Genomic DNA, 26,671 nt, shown 5'->3' with positions numbered 1-26,671 from the left:
TTTGACGTTATTTAACCGAGACACGTGATGGATTAGTCGATCTGCAACACTTTACCACAAAAAGGTTTTATTATCATTTTGGAAAAAGGAAAAAACTACAAATTTTAAATCGGCATTCATGTAAAATGTTCGGTTTTATGCAGATTTGAGTTTCTTTGTTGGTCTCTGGTCAGCTTCACTGTCGGAGCACTTCTTCCCCACTGCGCTCCCCCTCACATCGATGTCCTTTAGAAGTTGGAGCTGCAGCTGTGTGGCAATGCTCATCGCCCACAAACACAGCTCCAGCCTGTGGGGCGTCCAGTCCTGCAGCGGATCCACTGAGGGGCGAGAGGCAATACAAAAGCTTTTTGGTAAAACACTTTTACATAACACGACCATTCAAATATATAATAAAGGCATTAAAACGGCACATTAAACACAGGCCAATGTGGTATTTTAATGAGTAGTGTGTATACTGCAGATGACGACGTAACCAGCTTGGTGTCATTACCTCTGTTTAGTTTTTCGGTCCTCTCAGTCATCTTTTCCAGGTACACTGTGTAGTGCTTGGCGGTGTACTGGATGGGCTTCAGTCCCGGTACGCTCTCCATGGCTTCATCAGACATGAACGCAGCCTGTTCTGGAGCTCCCGCTGCTAACACAGCTGGAACAAGATGGACAGTCAGCCTCAAGCTACGCTGAACGCACCCATCGAGTGCATATACTTTTCTACACAGAGTACAGAGAGTTACAGCCTACTCAATCCAAGCACTGTTCTGTAAACTTGGAGAGGATCACAGAGAAATTTTCATACGTTTGTCTTCATATCCCAGAAAAGATAGTGTGCCGACCTGAAGCAGTGGCTGGACCGACTCCTTTCAGGGAGCTGAGCTCTGCGATGGCGGCCTGCACGTCAGGCAGAAGGGTGAAGGCCTTTCTGGAACATTTCTCCACTTCGTCCTCGCTGTTGGAAGCCACCAGCTGCTGCAGCCTCGGCCTGAACTTCCCTCTCTGCAGACAAGCCCACAGGGCCACTCAAGGACACATCTGATGAAGAGAGTGCTTTAACACTCTTCATGCTATTTCAAAGCTATACTACGTGTTTGAAGGAGTAATTACTGGTGCATGTGGTGAAATGTGTGAAACAGATGCACTTGTTAAGGAAGCAAGTGCTAAGGAAACATACAGAACTACTCAGACTTTTACACACACTCACTATGGGCATAAATGTCATGGTGATTTTGGATTTTTAATGATTACTTTGAACTGTTGTTTTCCCAGGATATAATGATTGTACAGCATACATCTTTAATGATTTTAAAAAACAAGATCTGCCTCAAAGTCAGCACTTTCAAACTCAACTGAAATTTGTAGCCACCCACATGGACCAGCCAAATGCCTTTTAAAGAAAAGTTTTACGGTCAGTCAAGGCAAAGATTGAGCTATTTGATGACAATGACAAGAGCACAAGAGGTATGTAAAGGTGAGGTTATCTTATGCTAGAGATTTCTTCCTGTTAAAAGGAATTTTTTGTTTCCCACTGTTGCCAAAATGCAACAGTGGGAGATGAGAGAGAGAGCCCCAACCATCATATGATGGTTGGGGCTCTCTCTGTTTTCTTTGTATTATTGTAGAGTCTTTAGTTTACAATATAAAGTGCATTAAGGCGAATGTTGTTGTGATTTGGCGCTCTATAAATAAAACTGAATTAAAAAGCAGGGACTGTGCCAGGAAGCCAACTAATTTAAATGAACTCTACCAATTCTGCCACGAAGAGTGATTACATATTCAGCCAGAATTATGCCAGAAGCATCTTGTTGAGGTTGACATTTAACCAAATATTAGTGGGGGTGTGTGTATAACCCTGACCCTGTGTGGGCAAGTGAAAATCCAAAATAATTTCAAACTTGTACACAATGTTCTTTTTTTTTTTAAGTCAATAAACGATGATGTACTATGTGCAATCATTCCACCCTGGAAAAAAGAACAGTCCAAAGAAATCATTAAAAGCCCCAAATCACCATGACATTCAAGCCCACAATAAAGGGACGTAAACCTCTAATCACACCTGAATGTCAAGTTTTCATTTTTGATTTGGAGTCCAGAAATAATAACTCACAGTGAGCTTCCACTCCATCAGTTTCTTTAGCTCTGATAGAGAGACGTGTTTGTCAGGCCGACTTGAAATCAGTGAGGGCAGCTCCTGTTGGTACCTGATCACACAGACACTGATTAGGATCTGTGTACCTTTCATCCTACAGTCAAAGCAAAGCCAACTCATCCAAGTTCAATTCAATTAAAAAAGCACATTCAATTTTAAATTAACAGTCATCAAGAGGAAATGGTGGTAAAACCAGGTCAGAAGGTATCCACTATACAACCCCAACTTCAGGTCCGCTCGCAACTTTCTGGAGACCTTTAAATCGCAACTGACATGGATAAAAAGGTGGAATAGGGGATTACCACCGCTCAAGGTCCAGCAGCTTCCCAGGTTTCTTGACTTTGGCCTTGGCCTCCACTACATCCCAGTATTTCTCATACACTTTCCTCCATGCGCCTGGCTCCTCACACGCAAACAGAGCGCTCATGACAGCAGAAAGCTCACACCATCACCTGCAAACACAGAAGCATTTATTTCACACAGCCAAATAAATAAATAACATTGAGCTTAACAAATGTTGCTTTCGCCCTAATGTATTGCGGTGATTCAGAAAATATCACCTTTATTTTGAAGTACACATGACACAAAAACAAACCCACCCAGATCGTTTCTAACGTCTGCTCAGTAGTAAGTTTTTGCCGCGTGATGGTCGCTTCTGTTATTTCAGACGGAAATCCCGCGAGATGATAACAAAATACTACTTCCGGTGCTGCAAGAAGGCGAGCTTCACAGCACAAGGTTTGTTCTTAGAAGTTGTTGTATTTTACTTTATGCGCGTGAATTTTCTTAATCTGATAGCTTTTTAAATTATCTGTCAGACTGTTTAAATACTTGTAGCGTTTGCGCTTTGTCTTTACAGACCTGCTCGGCGACTGGTGCTAGCCAGCTAGCACTAGCATGTCATTCCAGTCATGTTTATGGTCAAAGTACAGAGAGTTCTGCAGCTTGTGGCCAACTTAGCAGGAGACGCGTAAACTATAAGCCAATTACTAGTCACAAATAGATGTGTAAAGACAAGTTTAGAAGTAACTATAAACACCAACAACACGTGGCATTAAGAAGGTGAACGGTTAAAGTGTTAGTATGCATAAACACTAGCCACATTGCCAGCTAGTGTGTGTTTATGTTACTTGGTGAAGTAAATCACGTGAGCACCAAGCGGCTACAAGTCGTAAGAGGATGAGTAGATCAAACAAACTCACAGGGTGAGCTTGTACTAAAAGCAGGATACGTAAGAGTATTTAGAAACTGCATGCACTTAAAGCAATAACGTGTCGGGTAGTGTAACTACACTGCAACATTTCAGAATGTCATTGCATTCTATAAACATTCACCGGCCACTTTATTAGGTGCACCTTGTTATTATCGGGTTGGAACCCGTTTCTACTTCAGAGGTGCTTTAATTAAAAGTGGCATAGAGTCAGAAGGTGCTGAAAACATTTCTCAGAGATGTTGGTCCATATTGACATGATAGCATCACAGAGTCACTGCGGATTGAACAGGTGCTCTAGTACACTGAGATTTGGTGACTGTGGAGACAAAGTGTGCCAAAAAAAATCCCCCACGCCGATTAGACCTCCATCACCAGGCTAAAGCTTTGATACAAGGCAGGGTGTATCCATGCCAAATTCTGACCCTACCATCTAAATGTAAAAGCAGAAATTGAGACTGATTTTGTGAACCTGGTTGAATTTGAATTGTATCCTCAGTTTCCTGTTCTTTTATGACAGCAGTGGTACTCACAGTTAGTGGTCTTCTGCTGCTTCAAGGTTCGATGTGTTGTACATTCAGAGATGCTCTTCCGCATGGTCTAGTTGTGTTGGGCTGTTATTTCATATACTGTTTCCTTCCTATGAGCTCAGACCACTCTGATTATTATCCTCTGACATCAACAAGTAATTTTCACCCAGAGAGTCACTCACTTGGTAGTTTTTCTTTTTCAGACCATTCTCTTTAAACCCTAGAAAATCCCAGCTGGTCAGCAGTTTCAGAAATGCTCAGACCAGCCTGTCTGGCACCACCAACAATGCCACATTTAAAGTCATTTAAATCCACTTTCTGTCCTATTCTCATGCTCCGTTTGAACTGCAGCTGGTCATCTCCAAGAAAACAACATGCCTCAGTTCACTGAGTTGCTGCCATTGGCTGATTAGATATTTGCATTAATAAGCTGTTACACATGTTTAACTAACAGATGACATACATATGACACAGGTTATTATTGATTTGTGACATGCTGCCACCCAGTCTAGAAAGTGCTGAATGACTCTAACTTATTATTTTGCTTGAGTGCCACCTGCTGGTGGAGTCTAACAGCCTTATTGTAAGTTTGTATTTGTAGCTCTATACCTAATGCCTCATGTCACATTAACTGGGTTTGACCTGATAGCAGGGACAAAGTATATTGTCTTTACTATTATTGTTATTATTTTTTGCAACAGAAACATGGAAAAAATGTCAAGGGTCACCACAGCTCTTGGCAGCAATGCGATCAGTGGCAGAACCATGTTCTGCCACTTGGACGCACCGGCTAACGCGATCAGCGTGTGCCGTGATGCCACGCAGGTGGTTGTAGCAGGACGGAACATTTTTAAGATCTACGCACTCGAGGAGGAGCAGTTCGTGGAAAAACTGAATCTCCGCGTCGGCCGCAAACCGTCGCTGAACTTCAGCTGCGCCGATGTCATGTGGCATCAGATGGAGGAGAACCTGCTGGCCACGGCGGCCACCAACGGGGCGGTGGTGACGTGGAATCTGGGGAAACCCTCTCGCAACAAGCAGGACCAGCTATTTACTGAGCACAAGCGCACCGTCAACAAAGTGTGCTTCCACCCAACAGAGGTTTACATGCTGCTAAGTGGTTCACAGGATGGCTTCATGAAGTGCTTCGACTTGCGCAAGAAGGAGTCTGTGAGCACTTTCTCAGGTAATTTAGTTTGCAACAACTCTTTCATGTGTAATGTAACGTAAGTCTTTGCATGAAACAGTAGCGCTGTTTCTTCTTAATATGTTAAGAATATGTGAAGTGAGAACTTTACAATGCGTACACTACAGAACTCCCTCTATACTGACACCTTTGATGTCTGTGGTTCAGAGCTGTAAAGGGTTGGATTGCTGTAGTTGTGGTAGAGAGATACAAAATGTAGAATTTCTCACTAAACGGTGAAAATAAAATCATGTAATTAAAGAAATACTTTTTTTTTTCTTTACAGGAAAAGAGTGATTTAATGAAGAAGGAGTTAACTCCAGTTTTAGACTAATGACACTGAACTAATAACACTTTTATGGTTCACCTAATGTAATGAAGTCTTTCTCACTTATCAGAAGTAATGATGTCATCCCTTAACTTCCCCTGTTTCTTCTAGGTCAGTCAGAGAGTGTAAGGGACGTCCAGTTCAGCATGAAGGATTATTTCACATTTGCCGCATCCTTTGAAAATGGCAACGTGCAGCTGTGGGACATTAGACGACCGGACCGCTATGAAAGAATGTTCACTGCTCACACCGGTCCGGTGTTTTGCTGTGACTGGCATCCTGATGACAGGTAAGAAAAGAAATATGAGACACAAAATAAAAATTTTCAGCTTTTCCTTGCTAACATGTTTCTTGTAACCTTGTAGAGCAGTAGACCCATTTTTTGAAGCCTGAATTAACACAGTTGTCGCCGTTCACCTCATTTCATTTTAGGGGTTGGCTGGCAACGGGGGGCAGGGACAAGATGGTGAAGGTTTGGGACATGACCACTAACAGAGCCAAGGAGATCTACTGCGTCCAGACGATTGCTTCAGTGGCACGAGTTAAATGGCGACCTGAGAGAAAGTTTCATTTGGCCACCTGTTCCATGATGGTGGACCATAACATCTATGTGTGGGACATCCGCAGACCTTTTATTCCCTTTGCTACCTTTGAGGAACATAAGGATGTGACTACTGGAATTGTGTGGCGACACCAGCATGACCCTCATTTTCTGCTCTCTGGCTCTAAAGACAGTACGCTCTACCAGCATATGTTCAAGGATGCCACACGTCCTGTGGACAAGGCTAACCCAGAGGGCCTGTGCTTTGGACTGCTGGGTGACTTGGCTTTTGCAGCCAAGGAGAGTCTAATCACCAGTGATGCCAACAGAAAGCCGTACCCCGGAGGCGACCGCCGCTACCCCATGTTTTTCTTCAAGAAACCCGACCCGACAGAACAGTTTGCACATGTGTCCAGTGCTCTCAGCGTCTTTGAGACGGACTTGGACAGTCACCGCATGGACTGGTTTGTCAAGACGGCACAACTCTACCTCCTGAGCGGGAAGCCGTTTGCTGAGTTATGTGATCACAACGCCAAGGTGGCCCAGGAGCTTAAAAGACCTCAGGTCAGACCGATCGGCACAGGAACAAATCTGTTATGTACTGCTGTTTGTTAGTGATATGAGACGTGTAATGCAAGAGATTTATATATTAAGCTATTGAATGTTTTCTGTTCAGTAACAACATCAGTGTTGAAAAAACAGATTTTTTTTCTTCGGCTTGTATTGGACGACATTGTGAAAAAGACTTTGGTCCTTTTAAATAATATTTTAGATCATAGTAAATTGGGCGATAGAGTAGCTGGCTGTGTGGAGTTTGCATATTCTCCCCTTTCAGACTGAAAACATGCAGGTGAGGTTACATCAAGGTTCCCAGTTGGCCATAGGTGTGCATGTGTTAACCCTGCAATGGACTGGTAACCCCACCTCTCACTCCAGTCCCACTATGACTCTGGAAGAGAGCGGATTATGCTAAATTTTGAACAATTGGATTAGCAGTCTCCTGTTAAAAATATTCATAATATCATAGAATATTCAGAAAACGTTTGTATTTTTACATCTAAAAAACTGGAACCAAAGGTTGTTAATCACTGAGACTTTTAAAGATTAATCCTTTGAGCTCAGATCAGACTGACTGTTCCAGTCACTCACTGCATCATTAAATACAGAGTAGATTATAATTTAAGAACGGGGGTTAGAGCAGGAGTGTCAAACATAAGGCTCAGAGGCCAGAATCAACCCGCGAAAGATTCCAATCCGGTACACTGGACAGCTTTGGAAAATAAGGAGGAAGGCATAAATTTTGGACTTGTCTTTTAATACGCTTTTCAGCTCAGCTTTACCAAAGTAATTAAGTAATAGATGATTTTTTTCTTTTTTTTTAATGATCTACTGCAAAATTTCTGCAGTAAAAAAAAAAAAAAAAAAAAAAAAAGTAAAACAAAAAAACTGGATATTTTCTCTCTTAAAAGAAACTAATTTTTTTCTTTTTCTGTAATTTTACACATTTATATCTTCCAATTATAAATCATCCTAACATTTCCTTCATTTACCACAGCAGAATTTTTTTGTCATGTAAAAATATTGTACAAATTTCTCCTCTTTTCTTATATTCAGCTATCTTAGAGTTTAACTATGTAGTTAAACTTCATGCTGATGGAAAGGCGAGTTTCACTGGCCTTGTAAATGAGTTTGCGATTCCTGGCTTAGAGTAATTGAGTCGTGTTTCATTCATTCTTTTATGAACATATTGTCTGCATTATTTAAAGTTAGGCCATATTAGCACACTGTAAGTAACACAAATGAACCTGTTGGATCTGTAACATAACGCTGAAATTGTTGCTGTGTTCCCCTTTAGGAAATACTACTGCAGTAACTCTCATTTGTAGTATATTTGCCGTGAATAATCACTTTTTTTTTGTATTTAAACCAAAGGTTTCCACTACATGGACAATGCTGAGAATAATGTTCTCTGACCCTGCAAACCTCGCTACACCCGGTCCCAACCACAACCTCGGTAAACTCGGCACCTTGCCTTTAATGAACAGGTAAACAGAGTTTTTTGTGCTCCATTCATGCGTACGATTATAGACTGAAAGGTAAAGTTTGTGTCTGTTGCTTTTTTGTTTATTTTAGTTTCAGTTTGAAGGAGCTGGGTTCAGGGATGGGTGCGGAGAGCAGACTGGAGCGCAGTAAAGGTGAGAGCAGGCAGGACAACATCCACCTGGAGCCTGGGAACTCATACATCAGCAATAATGAAGGTGAGCTTTAAGAACGCTTGAGAGGCAGATCTGTGTGGGTTTAATTGGCACCAAAGTTATGTTCGCATGTGTCTGTGTCAACCGGACTTGTCACTGAACAGCCGTCTGTGGCGATGGCACGCAAAAGAAATCACTGTAGCGATGATGGTGCAGTATTTACAGAATATTAAAAAATAAGGTTATTAGTGAGGATTATTCTGTATTGTTTGACTTTGACCATCATTATATGATCTGTCAAAGCATTCTTGTCACGTCTGAAGTACGGTCCAAACCCAAAGGATGTAGGCAAGTGGTTTCTTAGTAGTTCTTATAAACACCAACACTCATCACATTCAATTCCATTTTCTTCCAGAAAACGAGGAGACGGAAGGCAGCGAGGGCCATCCTGAGTATATGTTCGGCGATGCCGAGTTGGATGACGATGACCTCTATTCCATGGAGCACGACAACCAAACAGGTCAGTCACAGCGTCGCCTGCTCAGTAAGGGGTTGCCGATGTCAGCGCCTGCTATTTATAACAGTCTTCCTGCTCGGCGTCCTTTTGTCTCTTATCTGCGCCTCTATCGTTTCAACAGAGGAGCAGGAGTACACGCTGCCCCAGGAGGCCTTCCAGCTGCGCCACGAGATCGTGGATAACCTATCCGCTCCGGAGCACCTTCAGCAGGACAAGGCCGACTCCCCGCACGTCAGCGGCAACGAGGCCGAAGTCACCTGTTTGACACCCATCGAATCTTTCTCTCTCATCTCCATCTCCCAGCCGCTCTTCAGTCCACATCTGCCCGCCAGCTTCTTCTGCCCCATTGTGCGGGAGATGCTGAGTTACTACGCTGAGCAGGGCGATGTGCAGATGGCCGTGTCGGTGCTTATTGTTCTGGGGGATCGGATTCGCAAAGAGATCGATGACCTCACCCAGGTCAGTTAGTGAAACAAAAAACAACTCTGTTTTGTTAAATGTTAGAAACAAGTGAAATTTAGGCCTTTTATATGACTTTAAATTGTATTTGTAGCTTAAAAAACATCCAAGGTTAGCGATACAGTGACAGCACGGATTTCAGTCTGAGCAGTTACTTTTATTTTTCCGTTTCAGGAGCACTGGTACATGTCCTACATAGACCTGCTGCAGCGATTCGAGTTGTGGAACGTGTCCAATGAGGTCATCAAACTGAGCACGTGCAGCGCCATCACTTGCCTGAACCAGACATCAACTACACTTCACATCAACTGCAGCAACTGCAAGCGACCAATGAGCAACAAGGGCTGGATTTGTGACAGGTATGAACACTGTGGCACCGTTTCATTAAGGTGTATGTGCTGAAATAGTTCTGGGATGGTGTTTTGGGTTCGTATGGTCAGGATTAATTGGACCTGTTCCCAGTGAGCACTGGACTCTGGCTGGTTACCGATTCAGTTCATCAATAGAATTTTTAGTTGCTGTCCACTTTGGTGCCTCCATCTCTGCTTTTTGCAGATGATGTGGTTCTTCTGGTTTTATCAGACGATGACCTCCAGCTCTCTTTGCAGAAAAATGTGAAACGGTGTGAATTAGGGCTGCCACAAACGATTATTTGGATAGTCGACTAGTCACCGATTATTTTTGCGATTAGTCGACTAATCAGATCATCATCCATTGGATGTAAAAGTACAGCTTATTGCACCAGCAGCATCTGCTCTAATATAACTATCATTAGCTTACAGTTTTAAGTGTTTAAGGTCTGTGCTAACTAAAAATAAAGACAAGATGATAGTTTATTAAATTTGAATGAAATTTGCAGATTGTTTCGGTGAAGTTTAATAAACTCCTTGCTATCTAAAATATAACAGGACACCGGAGTAAATTCTGGAGCATCTCACACTTCTGATAATCAGCTGTCTGCTTGACGTTTATTCAGCTGTGTAAAAACTATAACTTTAATCTCAGCCAAACCGATTTACTCAGGAACAAATAAAATACAAAAAAAAAGCCAAACAATAACATTGTTAAGTTATCTAAGTGACTTATATATCATGTTTAACCTGAGTAGCGAAAGACAGCGGTGGGTTTGAAAACGATTTGCCAGGAGTCCGGTGTTCTCACGGCGCTAGTGAGCCTAGCCCCCGGCTCACTATTGAGCTAGTGGGTAACAAACGTCTCTGAAAACGTCGGCGCGCTTTTGAAAATATGTGGTGTCTTGATAAACTGAGCAGATATTTGAGGTTTACACAGCTACATTCTCGCCTGAAAATATGTTAACCGTTTATTTTGTGACCCAGAAAGAATAATAAGAGTAATATTAAAACTAACTAGCTGCCGCCATTGTTGGAAACTGAGCTGGGCTGCGCTATGAATTCTGGGACACAGCTTCTTCTTCTTCGGGGTTTAACGGCAGCTGGCATCCTTGTACATGCAGTGCTGCCATCTTCTGTTTCAGTCCGTTATTACACTCTTAAATCCTACTACTCATTCCTGCGTCTTTTGGGATCTTACAAAGCTTCAAACGACGCGTCGACTATTAAATCAGTCGTCGACGATTTTGATAGTCGACGTAATCGTGACTAGTCGACTAATCGTGGCAGCCCTAGTGTGAATAAGAATTGGCGCTTCAAAGTCTAAGGCCTCGGTTTAAATACCTCAGTGTCTTGTTCATGAGTGAGGGGAGAGTGGTGCAGCGACTTCCAAGTGTAGTGCCGCATCTGCTGCATCAGTTGTGGTGAAGAGTGAAGCTTTAGATCTCTGTTGCTACTTTAACCTGTGGCTACAAGCTCAGCGTGGTGACTGAAAGAATGACATTGGGGACAGAAGCGATGTAAATCAGTTTTCTCCAAAGGGTGGCTGAGCTTGATCCTTAAAGGTGGGGTCAGAAGGGGATGTTGAGCTGATACTCCTCCACACTGAAAGGAGTGACTTAAAGTTCGAGCACCTAATAAGGATGCTTCCTGGACGCTTCCAGATAAGTGTTCGGGGGGTGTCCAACCTGGAGAAGTCTTAAAGTGACCATAATTCCCTTACCGTTTATTAAAATGAAAATGGTTTTAGAAAGACGATATTTACAGGGTATTCGGTGCATCGTGGTAACATAAAACATTCACCATGTATCACTGTCTGAACACAGACAGAAAAATCCACCTAGATTTTGCCCTGTGTGCAGAGCAAATTGTGAGAAAATTTGAATGGTTCATGAAAGATGAATTATTTTGTAATTTTACAGATTACAAAATAAGTCCAGGCAGCCTGTATGATATTTGGGGGATCAAATGGTTAAGGTGGAAATGGGAGTAAATATCAAGCCTTTGTCTACAAGCTCCTCTGAATTTGGAAGTTATTATTTATATTAAAAACAAGAACACCATTTTCATTATTTTAAATTGTAATTTTCTTATGCTTGTCTGGAACAGGGCTTTCTTTTAAATGAGACATTGAGTTTCAGTGATATTATCTGTATAAATAAAGGTTTTACAAACTTGTCTTAAAGCAACAAAACTGCTTCTTTTTTCTCCTTTGGTTAGGAAGAATACCTGCTTGGCCTAAGTCTGTTATTATCATCATCATTCTGATTTAATAAAGACCACTAAAAAACCCAAACACCTATAAGTGATAGGGCAGTATGGACCAGTGAGTATACTGGGTGGGTTCCAGAGTTGCAGCTTGTATGTGCTGCGTGAGTGTTGGTTTCTCACGGACTGACAGGAATGAGCTCTGACAGCTGCCGTGTGTCTCTCCTTCAGGTGCCACCAGTGTGCCAGTGTATGCGCCGTGTGTCACCATGTGGTGAAGGGACTGTTCGTGTGGTGTCAGGGCTGCAGCCACGGTGGACATCTGGAGCACATGATGAACTGGCTCAAAAGCAGCGCTCACTGCCCTGCCGGCTGCGGTCACCTGTGCGAGTACACCTGAGCTGCTCACAACTACTGTTAACACAGCTGGTCCTCTGTGGGAGTGCGGGAAAACACACACACAAACAGCCAGACAAGATGTCTTTATCCTTCTACGTGGACCTGGAGTGTTTGCTCACCAGGAAAAAGGAGGACGGCTTTGAAGTGAGCTTAGACCAGAAAGAATCAGAGGTTTACATGTGTCTCCTGGACGGCTACGCAAGAACAAATACAATCACGTGTTCGCAAATGACGTTTGATTCTGTTTGTATGAGCAGAAGTTTATATACGTGGATGCTGCTTTTTACAGTTTTTAACCCGAAATACTGCACAGGAAGAATTGTTTGCTCTTCTTCCTCTTTGTACATAATGTTTATTTTGAAGTACTGTAGATATTGGTGCATTAATTTATACTGGAGAGGAAACCTCTCTGTTCTAGCAGTATGTTAAAGCAATAAATACTAAATTGACACGTTGATTCTGAAGTGCTCATTATATAGAACATCCAATCTCAACGAGTCGGCCTGAATAAGCTCACATTCGAGGTAACCTGACCACACATTACTCCCATGGGGCCAGAAATCCCAACTGGCTGCCTGCCAGCATGTCTAGTCGCTAGTCCAGCAGCTAAACACACAGTGCGCTGGAGTGCATGATGTCGTTTGTGCCTCACATTTGGTGAGATTGAAAACGGATCAGAGTTGGAGCCAGCAGAGAGACTGCTTCTGCACTGATGAACCTCAACAAAACTGCTTTTTCTTGGGTCAGTTTTAAAGGTTTAGCCCGAAGGCAGCTGTTTGCTCATGTACATCTCAGAGATTTTTATCAGCCCAGTCCTAAGTAACTGTACATCATTTTGGACACCCCTGTGACTTCAGGTGTTATAGATGATAGTCCTCCGCTCACTGATCTTGTCTACTGTACATTTAATAAACAAACTAGTGATGTAGGGAGCCTCACACATTAGTGTTTAAACAGGGAATACGACATAATTTCAGATCAGACATACCTGAACGTCATCTTTTTCTACACTTAAAGTATAGTTTTACCTCAGCTAAGATGCACATTTTAATAGTGACGTAGATACTCGACTGGCAGTTCTGCCAAAAAAAAAAAAATTAAGACTGGGACTTTAGCCAGGTGTTTAAAGTTTGCTTATGTCACATTTTTCCATCTGAAGTAACAGGAGCTGTCCTGCTGTGAGAGGAGAGCAGTGATGTGTGAAGGCTGTGCTTATTGAAAAACCTGCAGGCTAAAAATCGGCCAACATCCACAATGTGCCAGAATTGCAGCTAAGCAGTAAGTGTCACTATTCCTGAACTAGCGCCAAGGCCTCAGGCACAGTAGTGGATTTTCAGATGAGACATTTGATAATCAGACGGGTATTCCCTGACCCCGAGGCGCAGCCTGTGCAGAAGCGCCCTGTAGTGTTGACAGATTAAATATTGACCACACAAATAGACTCGTTTTAACCACCACATAAATGTCATTTTAGCACCAAATCTTATACTTATAAATCATCTCAAGGCACTTTATAGTGTAAGAAAGCCTGGAGTGTGTGAGTCATACATCAAATACAGAAGTGACGAGAGTGATTCAGGGTTTAAGAGGAAGACTCTGAAGACCTTTGCATACATCCCAGAACACAAACTCCCAACGAGCACCGCAAATCCCAATAAGAGTGTTAGAATGAAATAAAAATTAAATTTGGGCACCTTTACTCCAAATTTACTTTTTTTTGCCAAATAATTTATCACATAATTAAAACTGCTGTGGACAAAGTCCTTCAAGTTTGGTTTATGATTACATCCTAAAATATCTGTACAGGTAGGCAGGTTTTAACTGATATTCAAATACAGAAATTCTTTTTAGTTTTGGGGATTTATCAGTCTCCGTAGCTCAGTGTCTACATATGCAGAGTAATAATGCGTCGCTGTAACACTGAAGGACCTATAATGCTTTTCCTTGTGTGTGCTATCATACTATTACCACAGGGGGTGCTCACATCTTTCAGTCTTGGGTCTTTCTGTTGATACAAAGACCTGCGTGTGAGTACAGCAGCCTCACGCCTCATGTTTAAACCTTGGATGGTGTCCTCAAAAGTATAGGCTAAAGCGGTCCAGTATATACAAAAATTATTCCAACTCCTGCATAACCAAAATATGCAGTTTGAAATGTGCATAATAGACCCACTTTAATATCTTCTCTGTTCTTTAAAAGGCATTCGGCAGGACATTATTTTCAAAAACATAACAAATGACAAGATTTCATTCAAATAAACTGCAGAGCTCATTTTAAGTTTGACTACTAACCTGCTTTTATAATCTAACTCTCCATCTGGTGGTATAAACATCACTTCAACCACATTTCATACTTTTGAGTACAGTTGCGTAGAAATATCACAGTATTACAACCCCTGATCCACAATTTCCTCCATCACCTCTGTCCCCTCCATCACCGCATTTTCACAGCCCATCTACAGCAGTCCACAAACACCAGCACAGGCAAGTCAGGGTCAGGTACCCTTGTGCCTGCTTGTCATTTTCCTGCAGCAGCTGCGCCACCCTTGTTAGCCTCGTCCACATCTGGCGAGCTCTGGCCCATCAGCCAATCCCAGATGATCCGCAGAGAGGCTTCGCTCCCCCGAGCCGCTCTGGCCCTGGCGTGGCTGGCCTCGTATTTGGCCTTCTCCCATTTCAGTGACATTGTTCAGGGTGGCGAATCACCCTCCGTCAAGTGCTCCAAAAAGGTCCTTTAAAAATATGACAATAGCAAATTATGTTCAGCTATTTCAGATGCTAAAAAGCTCCTCAAATCTTCTGTGCATGCGAGCTTGTGTCACCTGAAAAGCTTAGGGTCGTTCCCAGCTATCTGAGACTTTTTCTGGGGCACTCAGTCGCCTCAGATTCTGAAGCAGCGTTTGCAGACTTCCAGCTGTAATGATGTAACACGCGGGCAACGCCATTATACTTGAGTCACTGCACTAAACCTCTTAAAATCACTGAGTATTAAACCTTCTTACCCAGTTCTTCTTCATACAAATCCATCTTCTTCATCAGCTCTTGAATACTGGAACACGTCGCTCCCTCCCCAGCTACAAAAAAGAAATTAAAAAAGTCACCGTTTGTAAACCCAAAAATTAGCACAGTCCACCTCAACTCACCTTTAACACCTGTTCCTTCCCCAGCAGTGGCAGAGCTGCTGATCCCATCTGTGTTCAAACAGGAGATCAGTTCACCGCGGCATGCCCTTTCCTTCCCCAGCATGGCACTCATGTTTTGAGCCAGCCTGTGGTTCTCCACCAACTCAGCATGGACCTTCTTCCATGCCATTTTGTCCTCCATTAGACATCCCTCCATTACTGTGCGCAGCTCCTTCTCCTGAGACACCTGGCTCTGCAGGCTCTCAACCTCCTCACAGCGCTGCGAAGGTGAGAAAAACATATGCAAAAGCTTTTCAGCAAGGTGAGAACAACCCAAGTCACAAATCTCACACTTGCAGTGTTTCATGTTTACCTTGTGTAGCTGAATGGCCATCTCTTGCATCTCAGCCTCGAGCTGGTCGGCGTAAGCCTGTTCCAGAGCATCGCTGGGTGGTCGAGCGTTGCTGTGCCACCTCGCAATGGCTGAAGTCATTTTGCGTTTGGGTCCAAACAGACTGGAGGACAGAACAGAGTTTCAAAACATGAGACCACAAACATGGATCATCTGAAATGAGGGAAGGTTTACAAGATGGTACTGAGACGTGTTATGATGTATGGTTTGGAGACGGTGACAATAAGACAAGAGGCCGAGCTGAAGATGCTAAGATTATGATTGGGAGTGAGGGTCAGGATTAGAGAGTACATCAAAGGAAAAGGTCAGAGTGAGAGTTTTGGACACAAAGGCTGATATGGTTTGGACATGAGCAGAGGAGCCTGAGTGGATATACTGACAAAGGATGCAAACGACGAAGCTGCCAGGCAGGAGGAAAAAATAAACAGAAGGCAGAAGATGATGTTAGGGATAGGGTGAGACAGAGGCAGATGGTCCGCTATGGCAACCCCTATAGGGAACAGCACAAAGAGGAAGAAGCGGCATCTTACGTAATCCCTATTTCTTTGAGATCATTTTCTGTCAGGGTGAGAAAGATCCGCAGGTCTATGTCTTGCTCTTCAAGTAACGGAAGATACTTCGAGAAGCCGATTTGCTCCAAGAACTCTGCCAGATCCTACATGAAGATGAGATTTTAGTCCTTGCCAGGAACTCAAGGAAATCTGAATAAACGTACTGAAACCTGAACAAACACAAACATGCCTTTGGGCCAGTGTAGGAAGGCGGAAGACCAGCGCCACAGTTTGATGTCCTGCTGGAGTGAGCTCCATCGCTGTTCCCGTGGCGAGTCTTGCCTTTTGAGTGATGACCCTTATTTACTCTGCGAATGCTGCTCTTTTTACACTGGTCAGAGTCCTGATGGAGAAAGATGCAACTATTTATCACGAGACACTGACGAACACAGTTTGCGTCCAAACTGCAGGCTCTTCTGTTCACCTCGTTACTCTCAACAGAGCCTTCCCAGTTGAGGCCGATCACATGAGGCAGGCCTTCGCTGCTGCTGCTGCTGCTCCTCATGGTGGGCATGTCATGGTCAAAGAATGGACTGTCATCTTCAGTCATGTTGAGAAAAACACAAACAAAGTTTGCACTCAAGTTTCGTATTTTTTGGGAGAAAACTGGTAAGTTTTCTCCAACAAACACAGAAGTTCTCTCAGACCTCCCCCCTCCTGCTGCATCTGAAACAGCTGTCTGACGCTCCAATTATATTCCTTATTCATACAGATGTATCAAACCACACAGTTTTTGTTGTATTTTTTCAGGTGACAGCTGAAAAAAAAAATAAGACCTAAAACACAAGTTCACATTTCTGGTAGAATTCCTGTATTATTTGAAATTAAGTTGGATACATAATGACTGTGTGGACGCTGCTGAAATTACTTTTTCTTCTTCTGGTTTTTTTTTTGGTTTTGTTTTTTTAAAGAAAGTTTGCTTTGACACACATTCATATTTCACAGTCAACTAGACGCTCTTCTCCGTATTTACCGGTTGCCATGGTGACTCAGACCCCCACACACATGCATCCAGAGTTGATTTAACTAACTCCCATCAGGTTTGTAAAAAATCAGAGTCTCAGAGGTTATTTTTGGGTTTGTTTTTTTGTTTTTGTTTTTTTTAAATCACCCACACAGACACACCTCTGCTGCTGTTGCTCTGGCCATCCAGTTCATTGATAGGCGAAGTCACATCACGGTAGCAGAGACCCTCGCTCTGTTCCCCAATGCCACGAAACATCATGTACCCTGGCAGGGCGGCAGGAGGATCTGTGAGGGCAAATGTGACATTAACGACACACAGCTATTATTATAAACGGAAGCATGAATAATGTGCTCTACTTTACAGGGAAAAAATGCTTTCCACCCTCACATTTATAATTTTAATTTTTAACCTTTTTGGTTTCAGCAAGCATTTTGCTGAGCACAGTAATGCAGGAACACATGATCACTTAAAGCTTGCCCTCATTACTTTGGAAGGATGTCACACCTGCTGTCACTGTTTTTTTTGTTTACCAATGTAATAAACATAATAAGAGTCAGATGAAATATAATGACCTAAAAGACCAATTTTGAAAAGTTGAATGTAAAACATCTACATTGTATCTGCTGTAAGTGCAAGTGACCCCTAGTGGTGAATTCATGTAGCTACAATTTTAAATGTGTATGCGTAAATACCTGTGATAATAAAGAGATTGTAACTCAAAACAAATCACATTAAAGCACAGCAATTTTTAAAAACGTAATAAAAATGAATCTAATTTTTTTCTACCAATCTTAAAAATAACCACCTAGAGCAGATTTACCTGAAATGTAAGGCACTTTAAGACCTTTATTTCTTATACTTTAATTTTAGACTTTCTAAGGACCTGTGGGAACCCTTAGAAACAGCTTTTTTTTTTTTTTTTTTTTTAAATGCAATTTAACTTCATAACTAGAACAAATGTGGTGTTTAAAGTGTGGCTCAGCACAGATACGGGTTGAAGACCGGATGTTTTACATGACACTGTACCACACAGTTTGCTGGTGCCTCCTACTCGAAACTTGGCGATGGCCTGAGGCCCATCGTGGATGCTGATGCCTTTAGCTCGGTTTCGGCTGGACCGTATCCTCGGTGGTGCGCTGTCCGAGTCCTCGGAGGAGCTCAGATCTTCAAAGTGTCCTGACAAATCAGAACACACGTACCAACCCCCCCCCCACCCAAAAAAAAATATCCCCAAAAAACATTAGAAATTAAAAGACAATGAAAGACGTAGTAAAGACAGAAATTTTAGATTTAAACAAGTACCTGGTTTCATTCTTGGAGAACGTGAGTCAATGAGGCTGACAATTTTGGTATAGCCGTACATCATAGCCAGAGCACGCGCTGTCTCACCTTTGGCGTTGCGTTCATCCACTTTAACTTTCTGAAAATTCAAAGGATTACCAAATTGTGAGTGTGCGAGTCATGTCAGTTACATTTTCCAGTGATGTGGCTCCATCTTTTTAGATGTTGAAGAGGTACAGGAGATGTAGATGTGGCAAAAAAAAAAAAGGAGAATGACATGGTCTGGCTCATAACCACTTGCACTCACACACGAGTATGTTCCAGCACAGTAACCTACTCACATGATCAAGTAAGTACTGAACAATGATTTCATGCCCAGAAGCAGCAGCCTCCATCAGTGGCGTGAAGCCAGAACCTGGCTCCCTGTGTATGAGGGAAGAGTCATGAAAATCTCAAAAGTGTGAACAGATCGTTGTTTTTTTTTTTGATGGTCTTTTTAGAGCAAATAAAGACACTCACTTGACATTGGCGTCAGCATTGTTATCTAGCAGGAACTTGACCATCTGTTGGTGGCCTGTGCTTGTGCAGTGGAACAGAGCGGTCCAGCCTACAGAGTCCTTCAACTCCAAATCGGCCCCTTGCTTTTTGGGTTTTAAAATGGAAAAAAAAGAAGAAGAAAAGAAAAAAAAAAATGCTGAATGTTCACAATAAAATTTAAAGCTCAAAAAGAGTGCTGAATCTAAACCCAAGGCCAGATTTACTAAACCGGGCAAAATTACACACGAGCAGTATTGATGATAGGTGTGGTTCGTTTTAGAGCCGATTTTTAAAACACGTCTTCAAAACACAGGCAGTTATTTTCAATATCATACAGAAAAAACATTGACATTGCTACCCCTCAGCCTCCTGCTTCAAGTGACATCCTTGAGTTATTGCATTCACAAGAAAATTCGACCTCTAACCCTTGACCTTGAGGTTGAGGTCACTGAGATTCAAACTCATCCAAGACAACGCCCTGTCATCCTTTTATGGCTGAGGGGTAAAAATAAAGAGCTTTTACACACTGGCAGTGTAAAATTAGTCCTTTAAAAATATTTTCATCTTTTCGTAATGCAGTCGTTCACACAGACTGTAGTTTCACTGGGCAAATTTGCAAATTAACACATCTGACCAATCAGACCACCTCACTTGGCAACATTCGGAATTTGAATTCTTAATTTCATGTCGTTTTTTTGCAACGTGCTTGATTTGTAGAGGTCTTAAGCCTTTGGATCAAATGCACTGGAAATCCACAGTGGCAAAAAGAAGCTGCTGTATGTTAGTTTAACCTCTAAGACAAAGGTTACACGTGGGTAGGCTGTGAGAACACATAACCCCCTGTGGCCCTCTGTCTCTTTTCAAACTCTTTTTGTCATTCTGATGTTTCATCATCACAAATCTCTGTGCCATTGTTTTGTCTCCTTACCACCCCCCCACCCCCCATTCAGGGTGATTCTGTACCTGAAGCAGAAAGTATGCGATACTTTCGTTCCCACAGCTTGCGGCCAACATGAGGGGTGTGAGTCCTTTGGCGGTGGTGGAATTTACATTCACACGGGCCTCCAGCAGCAAATTTGCAATGTTGTCGTGACCAATGTAGGACGCATACATAAGTGGGGTCCATCCTCCAATGTTCTTGCCATCCAGGTCCACTTCACGCCTGAAAGCACACACAGTTATGTGAATAAGCTGTGGAATATATTAGCCCGTGTGGAAATATTGGTATTAAGAGGCCCTCACTTTTTAATGCACTCAGCCACCACGTCGTACTGGCCGATGGAGCAGGCGGTGTGAAGGTCCAGAGGGACATCCAGCTCCTCAGCTCGCAGCAGGGAGTCACCCAGCCACAGGGAGAGGCTGGCACCCAGCTGTTCTGACTCACTGGCGTCATCGCTTAACTCGGACATCTTCACTCTTTTCTCCTGGGAAACAGAGACACCATAAACTGCTCTAAACAAACCGCAACGCCCTGGTTTCACACTTTAAAACCAGGGGCTTACGAGCCTGCAAGCAGCCCTAAATGCTGTAGCTTCAGATGATGGAAAATATAAACAATGCTGACTTATACAAGCTCACGAATAGCGGCTACTTTAAAGCTAACGGTAATTTCACAGGGCTCACTCCTCTGGCTAATTTAGCTTAGCGAGGTGAGCGTCTAAACTTTTGGTCTCAATAATAAAACCAACACAGTGAGCTAAACTAATTAAATGCACAGAAGAAAACAGAAGCAAAAGAGTATTTCAGAGTGCAGAAAAACATAACGAGTTCAAACTTACAGTCAGCAGGTAGTTTGTTCTCTCAGCAGCCGAAACTTTTCTAAATGTGTGTCACACTCTAATGTGTCCGCGCTGAGCCTTGCACCACCCTATCCTGTCTGAGAGACACTTTAAAGGGAAAATATGAGGACTCACGCTTCCTTAAACGGGAAATAAACACAGGAATGTATGTTCTTTACACAAACTCTTGATTCATGTTTGCTCTCAAGGTCAACTTCTCTGTTATACACACACAGGCTGAATTTAAAAGTCTATGAACCACTTACAACACATCCAGTGTTATTGTCTGTTTTATTTGTGTATACATTTTCATTCATCGTAATTTTTTTTGTTTTTTTTTAATTGTATTGTATTTTAGAGACAGTTCAACTGTGTTTGTGAGTGTAGCTTTGTAAAAACGTCACAAAAAGGGACAATTTAAGAATCAACCTTAACTCAGTCATTAACAATGACATTTTAATATTTGTATAAAGTGAAGATTGAACATAAAGTGAGATTAGTGACTAAACTTTCACAATATCCTTGATTAAATCAGAGCCAACTCAACTAGTTTCCATTTTAATAAAAAGCGGTACATACAGTCACATGAAAAGGAAGGTTTTCAGTTTGCTGTAGCAATAATGCTATAATCTTCCCCAGGAGAGGACATTAATCCCAAGAAACAATTAATGCTCAAGTTGTTGCACCTAAAAGTGGTTCTACAAGTTACTGAATCATGAGGTGCATTTTGTTTTTCACATGAATGTATAAAGTCTTTGTGGAATATATGTTAGATATATGTTAGCCTTAGTGAAGAAAAAAAAATCTATTTATCGATTTGGATTATTAACTGTAAACTGTACAATTTTACTTAGAAATGTTTATTTCATTTTATCATTGCATTTAATGAAGCCACTACAAGCAAAAATACAAATTTTTTTATTTATTTAGCAATATAGCAATATAAAACAAAAAACCTCAAATGCTTTGAACCATTTTTTCTGAATTAACATGATTATTATCTTAGAAGTCCAACAAAAACATATTTGTCTGTTTTTCTAAATATACAAGATATTTTGGCACCTCAGGTGTAATCGACAGCAATCCAGTATTTATGGTAACATGGTTCGAGGCGCCATGCTGTCAGCCTGAATGGACTTGAATACGTTTCCCTTGAGATTTGAGCAATCACATTAATTCAGTGAATGCATCACGCTTTGTAAAAATGTATTAGTTAAAGGTTTTGTCTGTAAACACAGAGATTTTGACGTCTTCTCTCCTCATATCTTCAGCGTTCACCAGAAGGTTGTCCACAGATCTCTGACGGTGCCGTTCTGCCAGCCTACGTAGCACTTTATCTCCAGCATGCTGCATTGTGAAGGATTTGGCATCAGGACAGACAAGTCAGAGAAAATTGAAGTGAAACTCCTCCTTCGATGGGATAAGAACAAAAACCGGCGTCGCCTCTTGAGTCTGCGGCGTCAGCTCTGCACAGTGAGCTTCAGTGCGCTGCAGCTTCTCCTCAGCGAGTGATGTCTGAGTTTTGTCTTCAGCTCTCCGGTGGAAAACAGACTTCTTTGGGGACTCTGACACAAGTTTGACCTGGGCTGATGCGATTTCTGTCGGGGCACGGAGAAACCCATTAGCCGGTGGCAGTTTTTAACCATTTTAATGAATTCGCTGGTACAAAATTCACTCACCGCTCTGAATTAGTTTGAATTGCTTGGTCTTCTCCTCTTCCATCTTCTTTCTGTAATCTCCAGTTACAGCTCTCATCACCTGCCTCTTCTTGGGCAGAGGAGCTTTGGAGCTGCGCAGAGTCTTTAGGGCACGCGAGGCCTCGTCCTCTGAAGGGAGAACATATTCAATAGGTGACACCATGCTTAGAAGTTTACTTTTTTGTATGACCTTGTTTAGATCATAGATTAAACATTAAAGAATCCTGAATATCAGTTTAATCTAGGCTACGTTCACACTTGGATTCACTGTATGTCCCTTCCAACCACATCATAGTACTACTGAGGTACAAATCTCACTAACTCTGCTTCGGTGTGCCCTTCTGACACTTCAGGCCCAGCTCCAGCTGCTCGATGCACCAGTCCAGCTCCCTTTTCAGCTGCTCTTCTTGACCCTAAAACACATTCAGACATAAAATCAACCAATCAAACTGCTCACCTCAAACACACTGTAATTACTTTAAAGCACTGCACACTGACCAGCTCCTCTGCAGCACCTTCACTCTCCTCAGCTGGCTTCTGCAGTGGCTCAATACTCGAGGAGTTTTTCTTCCCTGACTTCTTTTTCTTCTTCTTTGTTTTTGATTGCTCAGATTGTTCAGGTGGAGACTCAACCTCCTGCGAAAGGGGAGGCTTCTCCTCTGGGACGCACTGTCGGTCACCTTGAGAAGTATTTGGAGTGTCTGTTGTGTCCATGTCTTCTGCAGGAGGGATTTGAAAGTTGAAGGCAAAAGCAGAGCCCTGTTCAGTGAAGGAAATCTGGCTTGTTGGCTCAGTCCTGTCCGATGCAGGTGCTTTCTCTGAAGCTGCTGGAGAACTGTCAGGGAAGAAGTTAAACCTGAAGACGTTATTGCTGCGAGACCAGAGGGGCTCCTCGGCTGCAGCAGGTGTGGAGCTGTTCGATTCAGCTTTGATATCTGTTGAATGAAAACAAAGGACACAAAAACATTAGTTTATCTCACTTTTGAGAGCAACACTTTAACTGTGAGAAATGATAACACCGACATAAAACCCTCATGTGCGTTTCAGTTGCTTTTATGAGTTCACTTAAAAGATTTAAAACCCACGTTCAGTCCAGTAATAACAGGTCGAACACATGCATGTGTGTTATATCGTTATAATATACCGAAGTACAACAGCCTCTGGTCGGCCATGCTGAGTCTTCAGAGCTGTAGTTTTTAGGTCGAAACGCGATTTTCCGTTTTTTTTTTTAAACTCGATGCAAACATATTCAGTGAACCCCGCATACGTTTGTAAACATTTTTTAAATTTCTTTAGCTCTTCGGTCTCTTTAAAAACATGTCCAGTCCCCAAACCAGACACTTACCACCGGTGTTACTCGAGAAGAGGTCCGTGTACTTACACTTCCTCAACGCCCGCTTCGTTCCGCGCATGTTCTGTGCTCTCGCGCTTGTTCTGTGCTCTCGCGCTTATTTGTCTATTTATTTTATTTTATTTTATTTTATTTTACATTTTCATGGAAAAATCCTTAAAATAAGACCACTGTCTATTTATGTAAGCTTTTAAAACCACTTTTACCTGAGATAACAAAAAGGCTTATTTTATATATATATAATTAAATAAGTAAATAAATAGTGTACAATCATATCACTGTGCTGATAGGGCTTTATTCGAGTGCGTCATTATTAGATTATTTCAAATACAAATAACCGAGCCTTTTTCGTTTATGATGGTGATGAGGATAACTTGGTCCGCTCCCGCTTCTCCGTTTTTTTTTCACAGCAGGCACAAAGAGTTGGAGGAAATGGTCTGTTGGACGAGTTTCTGTCAGCTCCAGAATTATGTATCACACTAAAGCTTCCCATTTATATATAAAGAGGTTTATGTATGGAGCGTGTATGTCGATTTGTGAGGTACACATGTGCTTTTTCAGCACGTCTTCTGTGTACTTCATTTGCCTTTTCACATAGTGCAGGCTATAACAAAAGTATGGCAGCATTGTTCCCGCTTGTCTTAGTTAGTTAAAAGACGGGGGCGTTCAGTGACCACCATATTTCCAGAAAGGAATTCCCAGGTTCTATGATTACACAGACAAAATTATATGTATAACTGTGTGGAGTAAGAGAGAAAAGCTGTGGGTGAATAATTAAAATCAACCTAACGACATGCTTCTTTTTAAAATAAGGTACATCTGACGATCCGCTCTAACTTCACACGCAGAGGCAGACAGCCTCCTTTTTCCTGAACTAATCATATTCCGTTAGGGATTTCCGTTTGGACCAATTGGATACGTTCAGGGGAGGGCTTTGAGCGCTGCTCCGCTTAATCTATAAATACCACCTCCTCAGCCCTCGGGGCAACATAGAGAAGTGACTAACAAGGAGGAGGCATTGAATTTCCCTGAACAACGAAAGTAATCCGAGGTATGGCTGTTATGTTTGTTTATTGGTTTTATTTAAAATCATCAGTATGTGAATTACATATATTATCTATTTGAATTTTGGTGTTGATGAGAAGCTTTGAAAAGCGGTGGGACTATCGTTAATCGAAAAACTGACAACAAAACGGCGCGCTTTGTAGCTAAGAGCTAGCTGATGGCTTAAATTTAGCCGATTTGACTGCTCTTAAGGTATGACTACATAATTAGAAACTAATCTTAATGTTCACTTATACGACTGAGTGCCAAGTTGTTTTTGGTGACATTAAATGGTTAATTGTATTGTAAATGTTCGCGGTAACTAGCTGGCGCCATTTTGCAACCGTCCATGCTAGCTTTAAAAATGCTCGACAGGCAAGCAAAGAAACGTGTGTGTCTCCTTTAGCTTAATGGTGGCGGTGCTTAGAGGTTTGTGTACGATATTTGAATAAAACCATGAAAGTGGTAACTGTAACTTGTCGTCACTGATAATGGTAACACCACCGATGAATGAGGCGTTGGCACCCTTTATGGTAGTTTATTTTCACTGTAAACAGAAGTAAAAGGTAGGACGGTTGTTTCGCCACCTTTTTTTTTTTTTTTTTTTTTAAACGACGTGAGTCATGTCATAGGTAGAGCCGCATAAAGGGAACAGACTCTCGTTCGGTGATTTATAACGTAAATAACGGGTTTTTGTTAAGTTTTTTTAATTCACTTTGTTTAAATATCCACGTTTATTTGTTTTTCAGACTTGCAGGTGAGAAATGGCTCGTACAAAGCAGACCGCTCGTAAATCCACAGGAGGAAAGGCTCCTAGGAAGCAGCTGGCCACTAAAGCAGCCAGGAAAAGCGCGCCATCTACTGGTGGAGTGAAGAAACCCCACAGATACAGGTACAACAATCATACCTCTGTATTGCTGTTATAGGCATAAGTGGTTACACTGGCTGTGGAAACTAACTTTACTTTTGTTTTCTAAAACTGTGTAGTTGCTACAATGTTTTTGTTTCTGGGCACTAATTCAGAATATGGCTTGTTTCATAGGCCCGGTACTGTTGCTCTGCGTGAGATCCGTCGGTACCAGAAGTCCACTGAGCTGCTCATCAGGAAGCTGCCTTTCCAGCGTCTGGTCAGGGAAATCGCTCAAGACTTCAAGACGGATCTTCGTTTCCAGAGTGCAGCCATTGGTGCTCTCCAGGTCAGAAAATGCATCTGTTTTAAAATATGAACAACAAGTTCAAGTTCTAATTTGTTCTAGTATTTAATGTTTTCTTTGCTCTTTCTTATAGGAAGCCAGCGAGGCCTACTTGGTCGGCCTGTTTGAGGACACCAACCTGTGTGCCATTCACGCAAAGAGGGTCACCATCATGCCCAAGGACATTCAGCTTGCCAGGCGAATTAGAGGGGAGAGAGCATAAATGCTTTTGGATTTTTATCTTTTTATTGGGTTGGGGGTGGGTGGGGGACTGACTGGGGTTTGTTTTGTAAATCTTGAACTATTTACCAGCATGTGTGCCACCTTAAGTGATTTGTAGTTTGAGGCATGTTTTTTGTATTTCCATTTCACACACTCTTCCTTCAGCTGTCCTGTTTGCTGTAGAGTAGTGCTTGATATCTGTAACTCCTAAAGCAGAATATCTCACTTCCTTCCTCAGGTCTGCAAATGTATTTTAGGGTCTGTATCTTTTTAATCCTGTGTGTGCATGTCATAGGATTTCTCATTGTGCTGTAAATAAACTTTCTGCTACCTCACCCTGACTCAAGTTTACTGCAGACAACCTTGGGTACAAGTACAAATTTAAGAGACCCATTGGCTCAATGCCAGGGCTTCTTTGCACTATAACTTCGATCTAACAAGTTGGATGTTCATC

The 26,671-nt window shown here is 42.2% G+C and overlaps 5 protein-coding genes across 8 annotated transcripts; 2 read left to right on the top strand and 3 right to left on the bottom strand.

Moving 5' to 3' along the window:
• Positions 1 to 37: 37 nt before the first annotated feature.
• LOC147323112 (uncharacterized) lies at positions 38 to 2,856 on the bottom strand. Of its 2 annotated transcripts, none has more exons than XM_086303300.1 (6): positions 2,701 to 2,805; positions 2,443 to 2,592; positions 2,099 to 2,192; positions 831 to 990; positions 491 to 643; positions 38 to 317 (listed from the first exon to the last, which is right to left on the bottom strand). In XM_086303300.1, the coding sequence occupies exons 2-6, from the start codon at positions 2,565 to 2,567 to the stop codon at positions 136 to 138; spliced, it is 714 nt and encodes a 237-aa protein (XP_086159426.1). In that variant the 5' UTR covers positions 2,568 to 2,592; positions 2,701 to 2,805; the 3' UTR covers positions 38 to 135. The 2 variants fall into 2 exon arrangements, with proteins under 2 accessions (XP_086159426.1, XP_086159425.1); XM_086303299.1 differs by having other exon boundaries at positions 39 to 317; positions 2,740 to 2,856.
• On the top strand, positions 2,824 to 12,514 carry wdr24 (WD repeat domain 24). Of its 2 annotated transcripts, XM_086303288.1 has the most exons (10): positions 2,824 to 2,878; positions 4,582 to 5,066; positions 5,506 to 5,683; positions 5,827 to 6,499; positions 7,868 to 7,980; positions 8,069 to 8,193; positions 8,546 to 8,650; positions 8,769 to 9,106; positions 9,281 to 9,465; positions 11,896 to 12,514. In XM_086303288.1, exons 2-10 carry the CDS (start codon positions 4,586 to 4,588, stop codon positions 12,062 to 12,064), a joined length of 2,367 nt encoding a protein of 788 aa, XP_086159414.1. In that variant the 5' UTR covers positions 2,824 to 2,878; positions 4,582 to 4,585; the 3' UTR covers positions 12,065 to 12,514. The 2 variants fall into 2 exon arrangements, with proteins under 2 accessions (XP_086159414.1, XP_086159413.1); XM_086303287.1 differs by lacking the exon at positions 2,824 to 2,878 and having other exon boundaries at positions 2,901 to 5,066.
• On the bottom strand, positions 11,010 to 20,791 carry anks3 (ankyrin repeat and sterile alpha motif domain containing 3). Its single transcript, XM_086303289.1, has 16 exons — positions 20,711 to 20,791; positions 20,175 to 20,356; positions 19,896 to 20,094; positions 18,915 to 19,036; positions 18,737 to 18,818; positions 18,417 to 18,534; positions 18,141 to 18,290; positions 17,273 to 17,398; positions 16,572 to 16,687; positions 16,338 to 16,490; positions 16,127 to 16,251; positions 15,558 to 15,699; positions 15,206 to 15,464; positions 15,065 to 15,136; positions 14,885 to 14,976; positions 11,010 to 14,794 (listed from the first exon to the last, which is right to left on the bottom strand). Exons 2-15 carry the CDS (start codon positions 20,339 to 20,341, stop codon positions 14,894 to 14,896), a joined length of 1,914 nt encoding a protein of 637 aa, XP_086159415.1. The 5' UTR covers positions 20,342 to 20,356; positions 20,711 to 20,791; the 3' UTR covers positions 11,010 to 14,794; positions 14,885 to 14,893.
• An 821-nt stretch (positions 20,792 to 21,612) lies between these two features.
• lg8h8orf33 (linkage group 8 C8orf33 homolog) lies at positions 21,613 to 23,819 on the bottom strand. 2 transcript variants are annotated; one of them, XM_086304755.1, is made up of 5 exons: positions 23,753 to 23,819; positions 22,906 to 23,342; positions 22,730 to 22,820; positions 22,390 to 22,536; positions 21,613 to 22,308 (listed from the first exon to the last, which is right to left on the bottom strand). In XM_086304755.1, exons 1-5 carry the CDS (start codon positions 23,817 to 23,819, stop codon positions 22,094 to 22,096), a joined length of 957 nt encoding a protein of 318 aa, XP_086160881.1. In that variant the 3' UTR covers positions 21,613 to 22,093. The 2 variants fall into 2 exon arrangements, with proteins under 2 accessions (XP_086160881.1, XP_086160882.1); XM_086304756.1 differs by lacking the exon at positions 23,753 to 23,819 and adding an exon at positions 23,552 to 23,746.
• An 831-nt stretch (positions 23,820 to 24,650) lies between these two features.
• On the top strand, positions 24,651 to 26,552 carry h3f3d (H3 histone, family 3D). The gene is made up of 4 exons (XM_086303279.1): positions 24,651 to 24,809; positions 25,552 to 25,694; positions 25,845 to 25,998; positions 26,090 to 26,552. Exons 2-4 carry the CDS (start codon positions 25,567 to 25,569, stop codon positions 26,216 to 26,218), a joined length of 411 nt encoding a protein of 136 aa, XP_086159405.1. The 5' UTR covers positions 24,651 to 24,809; positions 25,552 to 25,566; the 3' UTR covers positions 26,219 to 26,552.
• The last annotated feature ends 119 nt before the right edge of the window (positions 26,553 to 26,671 follow it).

The sequence above is a fragment of the Aulonocara sp. 'chitande type north' Nkhata Bay genome, linkage group LG8, assembly GCF_057382095.1.
Source record: "Aulonocara sp. 'chitande type north' Nkhata Bay isolate Kocher_YH1m ecotype deep benthic linkage group LG8, A_spYH_male_GT1.1, whole genome shotgun sequence".
NCBI classification, from domain to species: domain Eukaryota; kingdom Metazoa; phylum Chordata; class Actinopteri; order Cichliformes; family Cichlidae; genus Aulonocara; species Aulonocara sp. 'chitande type north' Nkhata Bay.
Note: the sequence above shows the minus strand (reverse complement) of the source record. Positions and strands in the feature narration are given on the sequence as shown.